The 21,415-nt window shown below is 41.1% G+C and overlaps 1 protein-coding gene across 12 annotated transcripts; it reads right to left on the bottom strand.

Moving 5' to 3' along the window:
* Window positions 1–159: 159 nt before the first annotated feature.
* HNRNPR (heterogeneous nuclear ribonucleoprotein R) lies at window positions 160–20,348 on the bottom strand. Of its 12 annotated transcripts, none has more exons than XM_085518353.1 (11): window positions 20,187–20,348; window positions 14,348–14,516; window positions 11,985–12,103; window positions 11,489–11,596; window positions 10,863–10,976; window positions 7,147–7,323; window positions 6,019–6,154; window positions 4,084–4,289; window positions 3,289–3,438; window positions 1,662–1,783; window positions 160–1,467 (listed from the first exon to the last, which is right to left on the bottom strand). In XM_085518353.1, the coding sequence occupies exons 1-11, from the start codon at window positions 20,328–20,330 to the stop codon at window positions 855–857; spliced, it is 2,058 nt and encodes a 685-aa protein (XP_085374479.1). In that variant the 5' UTR covers window positions 20,331–20,348; the 3' UTR covers window positions 160–854. The 12 variants fall into 12 exon arrangements, with proteins under 12 accessions (XP_085374479.1, XP_085374480.1, XP_085374482.1 ...); XM_085518354.1 differs by having other exon boundaries at window positions 14,348–14,513; XM_085518356.1 differs by having other exon boundaries at window positions 14,348–14,534; window positions 20,256–20,348.
* Window positions 20,349–21,415: the final 1,067 nt, after the last annotated feature.

Raw genomic sequence — 21,415 nt, 5'->3', positions numbered from 1 at the left:
TTTCAGTCTGATGTCCACAGTGCTACATGTTGGAAAGCACGAGAAATTTTGCATGAATTTGATCACTCACATAGGCAGTTATACTTTGAAAGCAATGTTTTTCGCAAGAATTACCAATGAAATAATGTTTTAGGACACAATTGAATTTGAAATAGGTAATGTTTTGAATAGATTTTTGAGTTTTATTGAAATCTTACATGAACAAGAAATTGGAAATACAATCACATCAAGGAACAAATTGCCACGGCTTTGACGTTTGAAGCCAAACAAATTTTGTAGGGCAGATTTTCAAAAAGGTGTGAAGTTATAACAATTTAAAAACACAGTTAACCTACTTCTAGGAATGCAAAACATACAATCATGTTATTTTCAATACAAGAAAACTTAATTTGTTGTAATTTCTTAAAACTACTAAGACAAAGCACTAGCTTTTACTTTTATGTACAGCATACTCCTATGTAGTCTATCCCAAATCCAAAAAAAAGAACTGTCCAAAAACCAGAGGTTCTGCAAAATCATGATTGAACAGTGTGCCATTCCTGCTTTTAAACTGCTAAAATGAAGCCTAAAATAATAAAAGCATTGAAACCCCAGAAGGAGTTCAGGAATTCTGCAAGCCCAGTAATGTCCAAGTGCATTTATGAAAAAAACAAAAAAACAAAAAAAGAAAAAAAAGAAAAAAAAAAAGAAAACTAAGAGACTCGAGTATATACACAATAGAGTGATTCTTCAGCCCAATACAAATGGTAGCCAATCGCTACTGAAGGATGAAACATTAAGCCAATTTTGTTTTGTAGTATGTAGAGCTATAGCCAATTCTATGTTTCCAAAATTCTCGATCCCTCCTCACTTGTCTACTTCCACTGTTGCCCATAAGTATCCTGATAAAATTCCTGGTTGTCATTATTGTAACCATAGTTACCGGCATAGTCACCACCTTGCTGGAGCGGCTGCTGAGCGATGGGTTGGGAGCCCCAGTTCTGCTGGTTGTTGGTCTGACGGCGCTTGGAATCAGGCTGGTTGTACCCATCTGCCTTTCTCTTGCCTCCTACGTTGCCCCCACGGTTGCCCCTGGCTCCACGAGCACCGCGTCCTCTCTGCTGCTGTGCAGGACCCCCTCTCCCACCCCTGGCTCCTCTTGGCGGTCCCATGGGTGCCCCCCTCTGTGAATAGCCAGCTCTACCTCTTGGTGGTGGTGCTCCCCGCCCCCTAGGTGGTGGAGGTGCACCTCTCCCACCCCTTCCTCCTCCTCCTCTTCCTCTTATAGCATAGCCATCATCATAGCCGTAATAGGGATCTTCATAGCCACCACGGTAGTCATGATAGTCATAACCATAATAATCATCGTAATAATCTTCATAGCCATAGTAATCTGGGGGATAGCCATATCCACCTCTCCCTCCACGGCCTCTGCCTCTAATAGGAGGTGGCATGCGAGGCGGAGGGTAGTAATAATAGTCTTCATACCTATTAAAAAAAAGAAACACACATTAATTTAGCTTGAAAACTCTCCCAGAAGAAAGTATAAACTTCCCCTTGTTAATTACCAACATCACGGAGGGGAAAAGAAGGAAAAAGGGGGTTCAGTTTCTTCTAAACTCTGTGTTTTACAGCAGAATTTAACTTTGCAGTATAGTAGTAATTCAAGAATGAACACTCACGCAGTACTTCTGGAGGCCTGCCTGGCAGCCTGACGTTCTTTCCTTTTCTTATCCGGTGGCTTTGCTAACACTATTTCAATTTCTTCCCCTTCTATCTCTTTTCCATTCATTTCATTCATAGCCTGTACAAAAATTAGAAGAGAAACAAGGAAAACTCATTTTCAGCCAAGAGGAAACCAGAACTTTCAGGGGGAAAAAAAAGAAGTTGGTCGGGCTACTGCTTTGTATGTCTTGAAGAGAATTCTTCCAGGTTATTCTTTCAAGCAGTTCAAATGAGGCCAAGTTAAAAAAAAAACAACACATTTTCTTTGTATCAGAAGGTAAAAGAATCTCAAACCATATGGAGCATTATATTTCAAAAAGTTACAGTGCTACATCTGATTTTTATGTTCCTGAACTCCTTAGAAATAGTTCAAAGAGTTCTCACTACACACGCTGACATGAATACTCCGTGTACTTGCAAGGAAGGCAGAATGCACACATGAGAGACAGCATTTTTATATTTGGACTATCGGAATGCACTGAAAGAGTATCTCAGAGGACAGCAAGTATTTTTACACATAGCTGACTGTGAACAAGAAAGGACACACACTTAAGGGGGCAAAAAAGAACAACAAAAGTTGAATCTTGGCAACTTCATGAAGTAATACAGCAATCCTCAAGTAACAGACCACGTGTAATCTGTAATTATCAAATGCATGCACAAATAGTACTTGATGTACATACACAAAGTACAAGTAGGACTATACCTCCCTGTTCTCTGCTTGGAGTTACTGCCCTGCACTGAACGTGTCTGGGTACAAATACATGAATTAATAAAAGGCTCCATATGTCTGCACAGACCTATCTTCAAAAACTGTAACAATAAGGGTTTATTTGAAAGAAGCTCAGAGAGTACAACAGCCACTGGAATCAATTAATGAGTTCCATGCAATCCATATCATAATATCGCTTTCATTAAAAACAAACAGCACAAACATACACAGAACTAACCCACAGAATTCACAAACCAATTCAGCAGCCATAAAGAGGAGTCAGACAGGGCAGATATACTGCTGCATGCTACCTTAAGTTTGAAAATGAAAGACCCTCTGAACTATGTAACCCCATACACTACACAGCTTAAGAGACTCCATGGCATAAGACATTTCCTCCACCACCTTCCTGCCCCCACGCACGACTGCTTTCAAATACTTTTTATAAATAAGGAGTAACTTCTACAAACTACCCTGCAATTCCTACACAATATTTCTGCCATTCCAAAAACTACACAGTCTTTAAATAAGGGTCTTTGAGAGACAACTGATACCTTCTGTCGCTTCCTCAGAAAAACTGTCTAGGTTGATTATTTTTTCCTCCTCTTCTCTAGACTCTGCTGCATTGGTCTATACCTCTTTTCCAGTCTACTTGTTAACTTGGAACAGTTTTGTTCCTTGCAAGTTTCACATCCTCCTAGCTACTGAAATCATAGGAACAAAATTATTAGTAATAGAATTTTCACAAAAGGAGCCCTGCTATACACGCTCTAGAAACTGTCATAAGATATTCACTGTTAAGGAATTTCTAAAAGCATCTTCACAGAGAGCTCCTCACATCTGATCTAGATAAGCAAGAATAAACAACCCACCTTCACTGCTGCACCTCTGTCCTCAAAATGAACAAAAGCATAATCCTTTAGTTTCTTAACTCTTTCCAGCTTTCCAAATTCAGAGAAGGATTTCTCAAGAATTTCTTCTGTCACAGTAGTGGCCAAGTTTCTTACAAATAAAACTTTCACCTGATGATTAGTGAAAACAGAAGTCTTTAGAAGTCAGACATCAAGGAAAATGAACATTCACTTAAAACATTAAAGAATTTTTGGCTAACCTTACAAATTCCATATCCATTAACAAAAAAGAGTTACCTGTATACAATTCCTAAAATTTATCTCCTTCCATACTTTCCCCTCCAAGACCAGAAAAATATTCAACACTGATTTTCTGCTCCTGGGATACTACAAGTCCCAGTAAAACTTTAGTAAATGATCTCAAGGGTAACAAAGATTTATTAGAAAAACTAAGGGATAAAAGTCACAATATCATTCTCTATGCTGCATTTCATCTTCATCTCACTCTGGAAAAGTTTCATAAGTTACCTACCCAGTGTGCATCAACACAAGCAGAATGGTAACAAGACAGACTGGTGTGCCAATCCAGGAGGATAAACCTGTACGTTATTAATTTAAATGTGAACAAACTGAACAAGTTCCTCATGTGTTACACAGCCAACTAAATCACAGTGCTCAACCCACAGCATTTTGGATGGCTTACTACAAAAAATGTCCTGTGACTTCACTCCACTCCCTCGAACTAGTAGCATCACTCAGCTAAACCAAGTTAATTACTGCAGAAAGAAACTCCTCCCACATTCAGTTTTCACTTACCTTTGCCATGACTTCTGGATCAGGTTCCTCTACTGGATCAGCCCATTCCACTGTCACAACATTTCCCCAGACTTTTACTTTTCCACTCATTAAGCGACGTCGAGCTTGTGCTGCTGACTTGTGATCTTCATATTCCAAGAAACAAAATCCTCGATTCTTCTTTTTATCATCAGGTTGATGATATAAGATTACATCCACCAAACCCTCTGAAAAACATGTCTTTAGTATTGAGCTTTAAGAGGGAAATAAATAATCCTAAGTCTACTATAAAATGCCTTCAATTTGCTTTTGTTAAGTTTAGAGGCCATGTATTACATCTGAAAGGGATGGGGTGTAGGCACAATAAAACACAACAAAAATATTTATCCAGTTTATCCAGAATCAGGTTACCTACGTGGTGAAACTCTCCAGAACAAACTTACCTCAAGACTAGGCCCTGCAGAACATCGCTGTGAACAGTTCAAACAAAGTCAGTTTTCCATGTGGTTTTACCATTTTTACATTAGTGAAAAACCATCACAATTAATACACAGCATCCCCCAGTCCTCCAGGGGAAGCTAATGGAACTTCACTGACATCTCTCATAAATAAATAAATAAAAGAGGAGAGACAACTAAATAAGCATTCACTTTCCATTTTCCCCACTTCCCTGCAGTACTAATAAATAGCAATCCTAAAAAAAGAAGCAGTAAGTTAAAACTCCCCTACAGGACAAAAGCAGATCAAGACTTCAACTTCTCATAAAGCAGAAGCATCCTTTCAGTGATGTGCCAATTTCTTCCTGCTTGCTGTACATTCTGGTGAACAACAAAGAACTAGGACAGAAAATCTGTCACTCCTATTTCTACAGCAGCATTCCCCCAAAATAATTCTCTGTTCCCTTTTTCCTGCCACTCCTCAACAACACATTGTTTGAGACTCCCACAAATGCTTCTCAGGTGTGAAAGTTGAACCTACTGTAATTTGTTACAAATACAGAGACTTCAACATTAACCTAGAATGGATGACAGAATTGGGACCTCCACTGTTTTTTCTGAGTTCGTTTGTGCTGTTTCCATTGCAAATCATCTTACAGCATCAATCATTTAACAAGCATTAAAGCAGGTACTGGTCCTTTTTTCTTGGTGGAAGAAAAGCTGAACACAAGTCAGCAGTGTGTGCTTGCAGCCTAAAAGGCCAACTGCATCCTGGACTGCATTAAAGGAGGAGTGGCCAGCAGGGAGAGGGAGGTAATAGCCTCCATCAGCTCTTTTGAGACCCCATCTGCAGTGATGCATCCAGGCCTGGAGCCCCTGGCAGAAGGAAGACATGGAGCTCTTCGAACAGACCCAGAAGAGGCCACTAAGATGGTCAGAAGGCTGCAGCAGCTCTCCTGTGAGGGAAGGCTGTGGGAACTGGGCTTCTTTAGCTTGGAAAAGAGAAGGCTCTGGGGAGACCTCACTGTGGCCTTCCAATACTTAAAGGGAGTGTATAAACAGGAGGGGGAACAGCTGTTTAAGAGGGTGGATAGAGGCAGGACAAGGGGGAATGGATTTAAACTAAGACAGGGGGTGTTTAGTTTAGATATTAAGACGAAGTTTTTCACCCAGAGGGTGGTGATGCACTGGAACAGGTTGTCCAAGGAGGCTGTGGATGCCCCATCCCTGCAGGCATTCAAGGCCAGGCTGGATGTGGCTCTGGGCAGCTGGTTGGCAACCCTACACATAGCAGGGGAGCTGAAGCTAGATGATTATTTTATTTCTTTTCAACCCAGGCCATTCTATAAGTCCATGATTTTATGGTCTACCATAAAGTATATTTCAAAATGAAATTTTGGAATAAGATTTGAAAATAATTTAAATAAGATCTGAAAGCATCAGTCACGTTACTACAGCTATGAAAGAGGCTGAATGGTATTTTGCAATCATTACAAAAAATCATGATGAAGGTGTTTACCTGTGACTTTATTAAACTCTTCCAATATGTTTTCCTTTGTCTTGTTCTTTGGAATTGACCCAACAAATAATCTGTTGTTTGCCACAGAGATGCATACTCCAAGGTGCTTCCCAGGACGGATTTCGTAGTTGTCACACTGAAGAAATAAGAAGCCATTCACTTGCATTATCCAGTACAATATGGCTGAAAAGATCCCCATAACCTTAATATCATCTGCTTCAAGTTCTACTATCCCCATACAGAGTACATTGAATTTGCATTGCAAAAGAATTTCTAGAATTGCAATATTTAGGTCAGTGTCCATTTGGACGCTTCTAAGTTCAGGTTTTCCACAGAAAATTTGTATACTAATGAGAAACTAATGCACAAGGAACAACATGTAACATACAAACTGCCCGGGGTAAGTTCACTCACCTCCGGTTTACCTCAGACTTCAAACCTACTTCTAGACAATGAGCGACTACTTCCTGTTCTTGGACCCAATATCTTTCAAACAGGACACAGTGGGACTGAAGTTTAAACACTGGACAGCTTCTGAAAGTCTCTTAATTCTGTAAAAGCTTTCAGCCATTTAACTGTGACTATATGCATATAGTCAGCAGCACAACAACTTCAGTAACCTTGTTCACATCTAAGAATTATACAAAACTTTCCCAATTTTTACCTTAAATAAAACAGTGATTCATACATAAGATAACTTTGCAAAACAGATTCAGATTAAGGTCATAGCAGTTGAGCAAGAAGTTTATCTTCTAAAGCTGCTTTACCTAAACATCAGCCCCAGATCCCACTGGTACCTGTGCAGCAGAAGCAGCAGAACCCCGTCATGCAGAAGAATCTCAACTTGAAAAATTCACACTTATCAGCACTAAAAGAACCTTCCTTTTTCTATTAAGAGTGATTAGCTAAAAATTTAGTGTGCCTCATTTTCCTTTCCTCCAGTAGCCTGTGGAAAATACTTCACCTGGATGCAAATCTGACTTCTCCAGATAATGGCGAAGTAGAAGATGAGTGTGAGAAGGGAATAAGATACAAGACATAAGGAATCCATTGACACAAATTTACTTAATTGGTCCAACACCCAGGGAAAAAAGGCCAGTCTTTCACCAGGGGCATATTGTTACTCACCAGTTTGACTGCTTCCTGAGCTGCATCTTTGCTACAAAAGGTAATGAAAGCATAACCTCTGTTTTGACCAGAAAGAGGATCCATCATGAGGCGAAGATCCCAAATTGCACCAGCTTTCTCAAAGAGTGGCACCAATTCATCTTCATACAAGTCCCGGGGAATCTTACCAACAAAAACCTATAAACGAAGCGGACACTTAACAAAAGCTTTTTCAAAAATCTAAACTTTTAGTACTTCAAAGTTCCAGGAAGGGAAGCAATCTGCATCAGAAATAATCACAACAGAAACGCTGTAGTCTTCGCTAGTAATCACATTATTTTATCTGCTACTAAAGCCTTCTAAAATCCCAACATCAGTGTTAGATTTTGCATATACAAAACCTAGGTTTATAATTTGTATCTAAGAGACTGACCTTTCCACCACTGAAGAGGTAAATACTTCTTACCTGGTCATAAGACCTTACAGGCTACCTAGGCAGGAATCCTGCAACATTGCAAACCAAGCACTTCCTTACTCTTGCAGTATTTTCATATCATTCCCTAGTCCAATCTTGATTAGAAAGATACAGGAAAAAAATAACAACACAAAACCCTAGATATCCTTAATAAGTTGCCCTAATGCACAGCGTCACTATTAACATATATCTTATCTCTCTTCTGTTTTTGTTTCTGATTACACTAACTCAATATTTGCCTACAAAAACCTGGAAATCTCATTTTTCTTTCTCACACACAGCAGTGACTATTGAACTCAGTACAGCTCACCAATGCTAGGCACACTTTGATGTTATATTGGCATATTTTGGTTTTAACTCCAACTAAGTATTAGTCAGCTCTTCATCTTTCAAATTAAAAGAACCTCTCCTGCAACACCCTGCACACCTGCTTAGCAGATAATTCCAACACTGAAGGACATACAGAATACCCACGTAAGCATTGATAAGAACATCAATGGCTGGGGGGACTTGATGATTGATTTAAGAAATGTGGAACACTGATCATTTTAATCCAAACAGAAATCAGATCTTTTATACGTTTCTTTACATTACACAAATATTCCTAAAATACAGTTTCCAGAATGTTTACTTAATGGAGCTTAGACTCTTTCATTCAGTGTGAACAACAATAAAAAAAGAAACAGTTTTATTGTTACTGATCATAGATTTAATACCAGAGCCTATGGGTCTGCTTTACAGAAAAGCTCAGAAATCCCTGCAATAGCTGTATCCATATGCGCTGCCTACAGCATTTCACTCCAAAACCCACGCAGAGTTTTCAAAGACAAAAAATGATAGCATGATGGTAGTGCACATGATAGAACTCCAGCTTGCTATTAAGACAGGGAAACCATCAGTGGAAGAACTACCTGATTTTTCTATGCTGAAGGCTTCCCCTTCCTGCTTTTCTTCCAGTATCTTTGACTAAGTCTCTTAATTCCTATATACAAACTTCTGACTACCATGACTTCCACAAGAGGAAATATATGCTACAGACTTAAACAAGCAACAGAATTAAGCATTTCACTCTAACACATTCACCCATGACCTACATTCTAGAGTGACTTCACATATAGACCAGGAAGACTAAATGTCTCTATGGGAATAATGATACATCTAAGTGAATCTGGCTTAGAGCCTGTACATCTGAATGCATTAACAAATAAGATCAACAGCAGACATGAGAAATACCAGATGAACATCTTGAATGACTTAGATGAAACATCTACAATAGCCTTTTTTGTTATTATTTTAGGTAGAGCAATAAGCTTGAAAAGAATCTGAAATACTACAGAATATGCGTACCATGTCTTGCCTCATATTTCAGTTCCACGTGACTATTACTATAAAGAATCAGGTTAACATCAGCATCTCAAGAGCTTCTTCAAAACATCACCTGCACGTCATAGCACTCTTGATGCACTTTGCAGTCAACCTTCTAAATGCCAGATTTAAGAGCAAACACATGTGGGCCATCACCTGACTAGAAATGAGCTTACAACCCAATTCTGTTCATCCCTCATCCACTTAACTGAAGTATTCCTTGCTGTGATGGAAATTATTGAAATATTTATAACATTTGCTTTTCTTCTCAGCACATAATCTTGAAATTACTATGTACAAATTACTACTGTCTTCACATCCTCTTATTTCATTTGACCACTGCTTTTTAAATACTTTGAGCTACTTTAAGTCAACTTAAATTCTTATTATTTATACAAGATTACTTTAAGATTACTAAAAAAATAATACTGTTTTTCAGCAGTGCTTGTATATACACTTAAGTAAGATGATAAACTGTAACTAGAATGGAGAAAGTGCACCTAAGTAGCGCACGATGAGTGGTGCAAGCGATCAATGACCATCATTCAGTGTAAGGATCCATTCTGCTTCAGAAAAACCTATTTGGTGCACAAATACTTAAGGCAGATACATCTGATGAAGAAGCTTACGTAGCATGCATTTTCTTGAAATCAAAAGCAGTACTTGCATATCCTTAAAAAGAAGTTTGCCATTGCTGGCATCAGTGACAGCTCTGGCACCAACAGCTCAGCTGGCACAAGGGATACATCTCTCGTCTCTGCATACTTCTAAACACAATATTAGAAGAGAGGTTTTTACACTACCATACAAACAGAACTTAGAAAAAAAACATCAAGAATATACAACACCTGACAATTTGCTATAGGAAAAAGAACATCACAACAACGTACCAAGTCTCTGGGGTACAATATAGTCTGTAACATCCACCATAACATAAGATTGTGTTTTAGATCTTGATTACTATTTCTCTGAGCTTAACAGCTACAGGCTGAAAAAAATACTTCTGGATGTTTTATTAAGGTAAGATGATCAGTATCTCAACTAAACTGAGCTGTAATCAGGCTTGAATTGCTACTAAATGCCAGCACTGGTTCAGCTGAGGTAGGATTTTTGTAACTCGTTAGCTGGGCTAACCCTGATTCATAGGAGAAGCATTTATGTTCTTAAGGGTGTTTCCAGAAGTCACCCATTCTAAAAGCTTCCAGAACCTTATGAGTACAAGAAAACAAGCTCAATACAATCAAACACAGTCAAGGCCAAATTTACAGCTTTCCTCTGACCTCCTACAGAGACTAATCATCACCGATAGCACAAAATACTTGAGTTTTCAAGTATTTTCAGTCTTCAGGCACTGTGCAAAGTAACATTTCATATCACTGTGTATCATATCACCATATGTTGGCAAAACAGACGTCTAAACCACCTTCCAGAATAAGAAATGAAAAGCATTTCAAAAACAAAGAAGATACGATCCTCTCAGTGTAGCGGTTTCACTATCAGATCATGACAGCACTGAAGATGTGTTTTGTAAAGACTGGTGACTATTAACGAATTATTTGCTGTCATTGCAATCTAAGCTGACCTCTTCAAAACTTTGCATGAAGTATCCTAATGCAATTCACTCAAGTCTTTACCTTCTTCCAATACAATGCATAGAAATATTTGTTACTGCTTACTGAATCTTCCCATTATATCCACCTGCTTTCTTCTCCTCAAACAATGATGCATTTTTCCTGCAGAATACTGAGGGCTAAGACTAAAGAAGGAAAATAGAGATGCAAGCTTTCCTCTGCAATGTTTTAAACTTTCCCTCGCAGTATAATTTATTTGCCAGTCTTTCTAACAAATGACTTTCCACAAACACACAAAATAATGGCGTTAGTCTGTGCATACTAACCTCTGTTCCAATACCAGGCTGAACACCAGAATACACAGTATCTGGAGGAGGGCCCCCATATTTTCTCTGTCCTGTAGTTACATCCAAAGTGTAACCAGTCCTCTCTAGCAAAGCCTGAAAAAAAATGGAAAAGTATTCACAATATAGTTACACACAGAGGGTGGGGGCCACAAACAACAGAATCTGTTTCTGAGGTTACTGCAACCCTTGTTTTCTGTTTGCAATATCTTATGTAGTGGCCAAGGAACTCCAGAAGTTCTCACTAGCTTTTGGTTTTGCACAACAGAAAGACCATGTCTTAACATATTCACCAACTCCAAGACTCAGTCTTGTTGGAATGCCCAATTAGTCTCAATTTTATCAGCTTGTACAAACTAGTGTAAAAAAGACAAGATAACTCTGAAACAGATTATTATTCTTTGTGAAGTTCATGCCTGTTGGTAATTGTGCAATCAGGTACATCTACATTTCAAGCAAGTATTCTCTCTTTTCAATCTTGCATACGTTCCTTTAACGTGTGGATGCTCTTATCAAAGCAATATTGATGCCTTCCAAGCATTAAGCATTACAATTCCTTCAGTCTGCATACAGGTAGTACAAAACAATCAGTGTTTTCAACACGTTACCTTGATCTTTGCTTCATCTGGTCCCTTTGTTGATTCCTGTACTTTGCTGCCTTGTTTCTCTCTTTGCCTGTAGGTCTTCATAACTCCACATAAAAATGCACTTTTGTTCTGTAGATACAATTTACAAAAGAATTAAATCGGGGGTATGAAAAGCTCTGGGAATATACCAAATCCATACCGTGAAGTCACTAGATAAGACAATGCCAGGTACCAAAAGAATCCTCTTGATAAATGCAACAATTAACTGATCAAACTAATAGGCATGGAATTTCAAGCTATATTTTTACCTTATGTTCTCAAAAGCACTCATTGTTATTATCTGGGAGCTTTAGTTTTGCACGCAAATACCCACAACATTTAGGGAAACTTTTAAACAGGCCCGTGATCTGGGTTTGAAACATACAGAACATGAAAAGAGTTTCTACGTATCAGCTCTCCTGCCAATAGCGCACACTATTACACTTATGTGCTCACACTTCTGGAGCTCTCACCTTACCTGTACATGCGACAGGTCACTTTCTTTAAACTGCTGTAATACAGAGAGGGCTCCTTCTTCATTAAATTCCCTAAGAGCATCAATTGCTCTTTCATCAAGATCGACATAAGCTACCAACCCTAAAAGTTAAAGATAAAGAAGTTACAGATTTCTATTAAATGTCATGCAAGCTAAGAACTATGCAGTTTGCTTTTAAAAGTCCATAACAGAATTATATATTTAATATAATTACATATTCCTACACAAGTATATGAAAAAATATGAGTACAACAATGAAAAAAGTTAAATTAAAATGTATATACCTAAGCATTAACTGAAGTGCGAGATTACACCCCATGTGTAACAGCTTTCTAACATTCGGAAATCCAACAGACAACTCTGGCTCTCTTCTAACAATTTGGGTTTTGTTTGACTCTTAAGATTCACACTTCATTCTCTTGAATGGAGCTGTTCTAAAGTAAGCTGACATATGAACATTACACGTAACCTAATGTATGTGAAAAGGAACTCTCTAACTGAAGATCAAACACTCACAAAGCGCTACAAAACATTCAATAGAATGGTTTGGTCACTCTTTCCTCCTTACTTCAAAGAGCAAAAATCAATAAACTGCTTATGCCTAAAAATTGATTGAATTTCACTTAGTTTGTTGCTCTGTGCAGTTCGAGAGCCAGAATTCAAAAAGCTTCTGTTTTGAGCCCTCTCAATGTACCCGAAAAGGCTAATGTTAATTTTACAGGTACAGACTCCCCCAAGAAACACTGGACCAGTTCTGAAGCACTTTTCCTGTTTCAGGATCTTTAACAGCTTTGTGGGGTTTTTTTGCTCTCCCCTTTTGCAATGCACTTGCACAAGCTGTGGAGTATGAGGACTTTGTGTTATTAACACCTGAGCTATTGAAACCACACAGGGAAAATTAGGACCAATAACTCCACATGCTTTGCAACAGCTTGATTTCCAGAATGCAGATGATTTAACTGCTACTTGCTTTCAAAAATGCAAAGTAGTGCCAAGCCCAAGGACTACATTTCAGAAGTGATCCTGCATATCGGAAGGCACCTGTATCTTTCAGATGAGACCTCAGCAGATTAAAAAACCCAAACTTCAACTTTCAATTTAGCTCTGGTCTCAGAAGCAGAATGTTTCACTGACAAACCCCTGCACAATGTGAATATCTGCGGTGGCTTTAAGGAAATGCAAATAAATGTTGTCAGGTTACTCATGCGATGGAATTATACTAGGTAGTTTGGTTCTGGGCTGAAAAGCTTTTAACTCCCTTGAGAACTCCTCACGACACAACCTAACTAGCACACAGGTTAGACCCCACAAGTTCCTCTGTCCAGGCATTTACTCCTTCTCTCAAAGCATCCAGTGTACATCAGCATGACCCACAGTTAGAAAGTGCATGGCTATGCCAATAAAAGCTTGTCAAGGCTCGATGAAAGCTCACTGTGAATGACTTTCAAAAGGCATCATTCACATGACCCAGAATGTCATAGTGATGAAGGGATAAAGTATTGGTTTTTGAACTGCCTTCGTTTCATCGGTGGAATTTTGACTCTTTTCAACAAAAAACTGTCATCGTGCCACCAAGGCATTGAAGATAAGCACATAAAGCAGTTCTACTGCTTCTTATACATTTGTTCACAGAACACGCTCTAAAGAGAAAAAAGAAGCTTCTGTCTAAGGACAAACTAATACGGGAGGATGGGATGTTCTAAAAATCAAATAGAGAAACCTTGGTCTATAAAGAAACCTTTCCTCTAGCAGTTGCAGAGACCACTTGCTACCAGCAAAATATTACTCAATTTGCTAGATAGCTTAGTCCTCATTTGGTAAAAAAGCAGTTAGGATCAAAGTGAACTTCTCAGTGGACTGACAGACATGGGTTAAACTGTCCACTCAGAACTAGAGAGAACACTAAATCCACAGGCAGACTCAATTCAAATGTAGTCCCAGGCAAGACAAGCTCGTTGTTTCCCTCTCTAGGTCATCTGTCCAGCCCTTGAGTGTTTAAGAACCACTGTGAGGAGTTGACAGTAGAAAAGTAAAAGCAAAATGATGATTTGGATTGAAGGAAAAAAAATATGTACAGTTTAGTATGCTCAAACACATCTTTATTTGACAGCTAAAACTAGTGCTCTGTGCCCTAAAGCAACTAAGATAACACATACAACACTAAGGACGTGTCAAATATTCAGTCAATGTCAAACCCAATTCGCCTTTAGGGAAGTCAAAGTAGCAAAACATTTAGAGCTACACAGATCAAAAACAACGTATTTTTAAACCTTAATCTATAAAAATTGGAAAATGGTATGCCCTCACTTTCATAACCAATCAGAAACAAGAAATGCATATTATACCTGTCTGAAATATTTCATCAAGTCTCTCTGCCACCTTCTGTGGGAGGCCTGCCTCTATCAGTGTCTTGTAGTGTTCTGTGTGAGTTACACTGGAAGTATCCATTGGTTCTTCCTCTTCTTTTAACTGTACCGCATTACCATTCACCTGATTAGCCATTTTATTATGCTGCTGGAAAAAATTCAGGAGCTATATTACAATAAGCCAGAAAAAACTAGTTTGTAGGACAATGCATGATTTATCTAAACTAAGTTGTATACATGCTGCAAATGACCTGTATCAGAAGTTTTATTTAATATCTTTTGGATGCAGCTGATCTAAGTTGCAAAAGAAAGTACAACCCTTAATACTGCAGAAAATGTACATGGAAGAATTTACTTTTATTTTCTCCTCCTTAAGTGTACTTCATGTACAGAATGATGGCTAAACTTTCCATTGTCAGCGAGTTCACTGGTTACCATAGCAGCTAGAATGCACTGGGATACGATCATAACATCCTTCAAAGAAGAATCAGAAGAGCTAGTTGCTATTTCCATTTCCCATTCCTCCGCTTTTAAAACAATCGGTTACAATTCAGCCAACACATAACCCTGCAGGGCAGCTTCACGTACACAAACGTCAATACTTGTTTGCTAATTTGCACTTCCTTCAAACCCAACGTTCTGCATGAAACTAACCAAACACTTTCTTGTTGCACTAACAGAACTCATTAAGGATAGGAAAAGAAAAATTGCACTCGCGAGCACAGTAAAATTGCAAGCTGCAACGGAGCTGTTTGCAGGCGTTTGTACTCAGATCCCAGCTCTACAAATCAAACTGCTTTTATACCAACTTACTGGTTTCAAAGGAAGCCATGACTGCAGCGTCTCCAGTTAAAGACTTGCTTTCAGGATTAACTGAGAAATGCACAACTGTCTTGTCAGACAATTTCAATGGGCTTCGCCCAATTCATTAAGAACAGTTTCCATTTCTCAGTTCGCCAGCCAGCTGATACGTGGTGCTCTCAGATACAAAGGCTGACAAAGGACAAATCAACTACCCAGCAGAGAACATTCGGATGATCAGTTTTTGAGTTCAGAAATGAAATGAGCCTCAGGCTTTAAAAGAGAGGGAAGAAGTCAACGATCAGCAGTGAAATGATAACCAGATAGACATATGCAGCATGGCAAGAGCAATGCAATTAAGTACTGGAACACAGATACGAAGAAGACTCAAGAACAAGCTCAGTTTTCATTTTTAAGACTCTGAAACCTCAAGCTATTTACTATGCTGAAAAAAACAAGATAACCACATCTAAATCAACCCCATGTACATCCATCCCTTCTAGACTACACCTTTGTGGAAAACAGGCTATGATTTACATTCCTGAGCCAAAAAAGTTGTTCTTTTTTTACTACAACAGCCTTGACTTGAAGGGCAACCTTAGAGATAGAACACAGCCTCATGTTAATTCTCTATCAGCTGTTCATTTCTTTATGCAGAGAGGAAACGAGGTGAAGTCTTCCATAGCTACATGGCATTTATACATACATTCATTCTGTTTCTTGACTCAGAAATCACTTTCTGTCAGTTTACTCCACAACAGAAACTTAATTTCTTAAAAGCAAACGTGATTTTAGCCCAAATACAGGAGAAATAATTGATACCTTAGGACTATAGTAACACTTACATCTCAATACAGAATTAACTGAGCATTCAAACACTGACTGAATGCCAGGATTCCACACGTACGGATACAAAACATCATGGCAAATGAAAGCCAGGCTGATGTCTGCAACCTAAACTGCATCTGCAACAGCGCTAACTTGAAACAGTGCAGGACAAAGGGCTCAGTTACAGAGAAAATACTTTGACTATATATATCAAAAATGCCTCAGATGTTATACAGAAACAAAGATATACAAAAGATCAGTGGATTTTTGGCTTCTTTTCACCTCCTTACTGCTTTATAGCATCCATTACTTACACACATCTTCTCCATACAGAAACAAAAACCCAGGAGGCTAATCCAAGTGATCAATCCAGAAAGCTATTGAAAACAATTACAAGGGCCAACGAGGTTCGGAAGGTTTATAGCAACCTTACAGCATTCACTTTTTCTTCTGTGAAACCAAATAGGTTTCCAAGTATCAGATTCTAATACATTCAGCACTGCTGAGCACGTTCTTGGACTTGGGTAGAACTGAACCAAAAGCTGAGCACTATTCTGTGTCAGTTAGAAACACCTCAGCTCCAATAACCCAGAGCCATACAAGATCTGCAGCCCAACAGCACTGAGACCTTCACACCCATCAGTGTGTGGAGCTCTACCTACCAGCTCCGTATCCCATTACTACACAGCACCACAGCTGACCAAAGGCTTTTCTAAGTCGGCTTTCAGTCAATTCAATGTAAGTCCCAGCACTTTAATCATTAGCCGTACAATCCATCATCCTTTAATAACTATCAGCCTCAAAAATAAACTTAAAGTCAAATGCCGTCTGTGTCCACCAATCATGAAAGCTGTGTTTGGCTGATGAAATTTCAGCTATTTCCTGTCCCACAACCTTCACTAGGAAGATACTCTGGGAAGCTTTTAAAACAATGCAGCTGTCAAAACACCCAAATCCCACCAGCAGCCTGAAGAGATGTATTTCTCTTCACCTATTACATTAATAGATGCTACTTTGGCTTTGCAAGCACAGCCTCAAGTCTGACATCAGATGGATTTTCCTTTCCTGATCAGCAACAAGAGAAGCTGCATCTCTTCCAGCACTGCAATCCTCAGCCTGCATCCAGCACATGCATGAGTGAAAGCCATCACTGAAACAAGCCCCTCATGTAGATCTCCCTCTTGACATCTGCTAATGCAGCCATTAAGACAATGCGGCAGTAAGGAAAAAATGATTTCATGATGTTTTTTATTCTCCTCTAAAGAAGTTTAGTAGTGAGTTAATGAGTGATTGTGTTTGTACACAGTGTGTGTGTGGCTCAGCCTGACAGGCCACAAAGAAAAGCACAGGCATCAAATACTGTGCTCCACAGTCTCCTATATATTGAGAAAGAGGGAGACTGAATAGCAAAGACTTTTGGTGTCCATTATAAGCAAAGGTTCACATTAGAATGTGTTGGGATATGTGTTTGCTTTTATTACATGCAGAAATGGATGAATTTAAAACAGCATATAAAAAACGTGCTTACCGAGCGAGCAGTAAATACACATTGGGGGCAACTTTACACAGCCAGGGAGGTTCCATTGGTACCTGAAACGCTGCCCACCTCCAGCAGCTCCCAGCTGCAGCACTGCAGGCAAGGGGAGGTGATAGGGGGTGGGTTTGTTTGGCAATTCACACAGCTGTAACTGCTCCTTCTGAAGGCCAGGGATACTCACTCATAGCTGACATACTTGGGAGCCATCCACTATCTGTCACCTGGAATTCCTGCATCTCAAAAGCTGGACTTGCAGAGTGACTTGTCCCTTTGTTTTTTGTCAAGTAGATGCTTTTGGATTAGTCAGAAATGAGTTTCTTATTCTTAATAACTCAAATGGCTCTCAGTACTTTTCCCAGGGATAAAAAAAAAGCCTGCAACACACATCAGCACCAGACAGTGCATGGCAATGGGGATAGAGAAACTTAATGTCAGCCTTACTCTGACAGTCACTGGAACAGCCACGAGGTCACCACTCCTTCTGTTAGACCCATACTCCAACAGAGGTTGCCACCCACAAACAAAGTACTGACCACTTAATTACACATTCCCAGTCTAATTAACTGAAAACATGCTTAATAACAGCTTCATGGAGCAGAAACGGCAACTTCTGGTAGAGGGAAACAACAGTGTTAACTACGAAAGGCAACATATTCATTATCTATCAATGCTGTTTGCAGCTTTGCTATGTAACTTTTGATTTCATGCAGTAACTAAAACACTTATTTAGCTCAGGTGCACTGGAAGCATTACTAAACTCGTGCATTAAAACAGCACCCAAGTCATTTCTGACTGCTTACGTTGCTATTCCTCCTATTGAGCACGTTATCTGTAGGTCCCTGTTATCTACAGGAGTTAAATCAGATTAAAATAGCGTTAAGCTGTGACCTTATTGCTTTAAGAAACGGTTTCAAATGAACCACAAACACGGTCCCTATGAAGTGTTGAGTTACACTTCAAAAAGATTCTTATCTAAGCAGAAAGAAGCACATGCACAAGGAGATGGGAACTCGCACAAAGTCTGAATGGGGAGTTTATTAAAACCTCATTAGATTCCTGCTACACCCCTTTATTTCTTATGTGAATGCATTACTGCTATTCCCTTTGTACAGCCATCACAGAAAGCACATTTTAATAGCTTCATTACGATACATTATTTATTAGTATGAACTGTGGGAAGACTTGTTCGGAAGTTATCACGCCCTGAAAGACCTACATGTATTATCCCAGCTGCCAGCACTGAGCTCTCAGCCTTTCCCAAAGCATCATCTAACAGAATGGGATCTGAGAAACCCCATTGTGATGCTGACCTAAAAGCCTATAGCACAGCGTCCCCACCAAGTGACTCACATGCAGGTTAGCAAGATGCACACTTGTTTCAATACAGCTACATCAATAACTAATAGGCTTTGCTAACTTAAATACAGTCTGAACATCCTCCTTCCTAACTGGACTTGGCCATTTCGAGCTCATCTGCTTGGCTGGGTCATACACAACAACACAAACAACACTCCAAGCTGTGCTTCAATCCAAACAAGCATTGTACTGATGAGTTGATCCTAAAGGAATGTGGCTTTTCATTTGCTTGCAGTGGGTTTTGTTTTCTGCCTTAAGTTCAGTGTTAGCAGGAAGCTCAAACATTGCACTAACAGCAATGGCACCGAGACAGCAATACAGCATCTAGGAGATGAACCCAGCGAGCAGACTCTACCACATTGCAAACGCAACAGTTTGCATAGAGAAGTAAAAACGACACTAAGATACAGGACTCTGGGAGAACTTTTGCTTTGCAGAGTCACACAAAACAATCTCAAATCAGAAACGAAAAACAAAACGAAACAACCCAGCACCGGGTACATTAACATCTTTAACAGCAGGAAAGCATCACTGCTGGGGGTAGGGGAGGGGAAAGGGGTTGAGGGAGATCCAAGCAACTTCCTTCATGGAGTGATGGCCGTTAAGGCCCAGTAACACACAGTATCACAGTGTTGTGTGGGTTGGAAGGGATCTTAGAGATCATCGAGTCCAACTGGGATTCGAGCCTCCTGTGTAGCAGAGCGGCACTTCTACCACATGCGCCACAGGGGATTCGAACCCGGGCCTCCGGTGTTGCAAAGTGGCGTCCTTAACCAGAACTTAACAAGAGCCTCGTTTACAACATAACGATAACAACACGCGTTTAACTCGGAACGTTTCGGTAACAACCTTAAGTAAAAAAAACACCCTTAAGCGAAGCGCTGAAGGTCTCCCTGCAGCTGCACCGCGCGGCGCTGCCACAGCGCCGTGTTTTCCGCCCCATCCCTGTGCAGCCCCCCCGCACCAACCAGCGGCAGCTCCACCACCTCGGAAGGGCCGCCCAGGAGCCACCACGGCCCGGCAGCAGCAGCGCGGCCCAACCCGCTCCGCTCCCGCTCTGTTCGTGCCGCCCTCCCCCGCTGTTCCTCAGTACCCGCCCTCAGGCCGCTCCCGGCCCGGTTCCCTCCCACCATCACCACTACCATAGCCATCACCATCACCATCCCCATCACCGCCCCCCGAGCGGCCGAGCCGCGCCCTGCGACGCCCCCGACCCCGCGCGGCGCTTCGGGCCCGCCTCCGCCCGATCCGGGCCTATCCCGAGCGCACTGCGGCCCTCCCCGCCGCGGGGCCTACCCGGCCGCGGAGCACCCGCACCGCACGGGGGAGACTCCCCGGCGTCCTCGGCGCCTCCCGGGGACTCACCGGAGCAGGCCCCGCTCGGCGCAGCTCGGGCCCAAGCAGCGACGGCAAATGGCGCGCGCTCCTCCTTCTCCTCATGGACGGCGCTGCGACCCCGGCAACACGCGGGGTTTCCCGGAACTGTTTCCAGGGACCGCAGCTTCGCCCACTCACAGCCTTCAGCTCTAAACGAGCAGTCGGCTCCACCTATAGGAAGAGGGAGGCGGGACCAAGCGTGACTCGTGAAGACCAATCGGAGGGAAGCGCTGTAACCAATCAGGCGGCGCCTTCAACCCGGCGCGCCGGCGGGGTCGGAGCTGCGGCTCTTAAAGGGGCAGCGCCACCCGCGGCCTCGGAACAAAGGGAGGGAGGGGGCGGCGGAGCTCCGCCCTGCGGCCCGGCTGGGACAGGGAGCCCCTGGGGTCCCGGTGGGGTCCCGGTGGGCGCTGCCGGGGGTTGAGCTGATGGCTCTTAATCCGAAGTGCGGCCTAGTGGGTGTATAAGGGAACCAGCCCTAAGCGAGTGCTATGAGTGCACTCCCCCCATAAGGGCTCTGTGTGGGACCTGCTCTGAAGGACATGAGCTGGGTTTCTGCTGCCCAGGTGTGCAGTAATTAGCTAATTAACCTGTGATTAAATAGTGTTTGCCTGCTGTGCCTTATTTGCTCGCTCAGGCACAGGCTTGAGCAGCTCATTGGCAGCACTGCTTTTCTCATTGGGCTTTCTCTCACCCTGCAGCCTCAGAGCTATAAGCAGAGCAGCCCTGTGCGGTTCTTGCTCTCTCAGTACTAAATCCAACTGCAAAATGTTGCTCCTGAAAGCTGCATGTATGTTAACATGTATGTTAACATATGTACTTAACATGTATGTGAAGTGTGTGTGCTCCCATTGTGAAGCTGTGTGTGTATGATGGGTGTAAAAGCAGCTTTGGGATCTAGAGGTTGTATCTCCAGTTTCTAGTCTTGACTTTGGGGTCTAGCATAGAGCTGTATGGGGTACAATTACTGCCTCAGCCTTTTGCATTGATTAGCAGTTCAGCTGATTGGGAGTCAGTGATGTGCTTAAGGAGTTGTCACAGCACAAAAATGAAGGGGAATGGAGGGACCTAAGCAGAATTTGGCATTAAACATGGATTCACTTTTAAGCTACCAGATGATCACCATGAATCACCTTTACAGGATCTGG

This window comes from Coturnix japonica, chromosome 17 (genome assembly GCF_054131305.1).
Source record: "Coturnix japonica strain WE chromosome 17, WE-NBRP24, whole genome shotgun sequence".
Taxonomy (NCBI): Eukaryota; Metazoa; Chordata; class Aves; order Galliformes; family Phasianidae; genus Coturnix; species Coturnix japonica.
Note: the sequence above shows the minus strand (reverse complement) of the source record. Positions and strands in the feature narration are given on the sequence as shown.

Excerpts from the sequence above, each read along its gene's own strand:
- HNRNPR (XM_085518353.1), bottom strand. The coding sequence starts at position 20,330 with ATGAGGAGAAGGAGGAGCGCGCGCCATTTGCCGTCGCTGCTTGGGCCC. Across the intron at positions 11,597-11,984 it reads GTGACCTGTCGCATGTACAG|AACAAAAGTGCATTTTTATG; the intron begins GTAAGGTGAGAG and ends TTGTATCTACAG. Across the intron at positions 7,324-10,862 it reads AGCCTGGTATTGGAACAGAG|GTTTTTGTTGGTAAGATTCC; the intron begins GTTAGTATGCAC and ends CTTCGTTTATAG.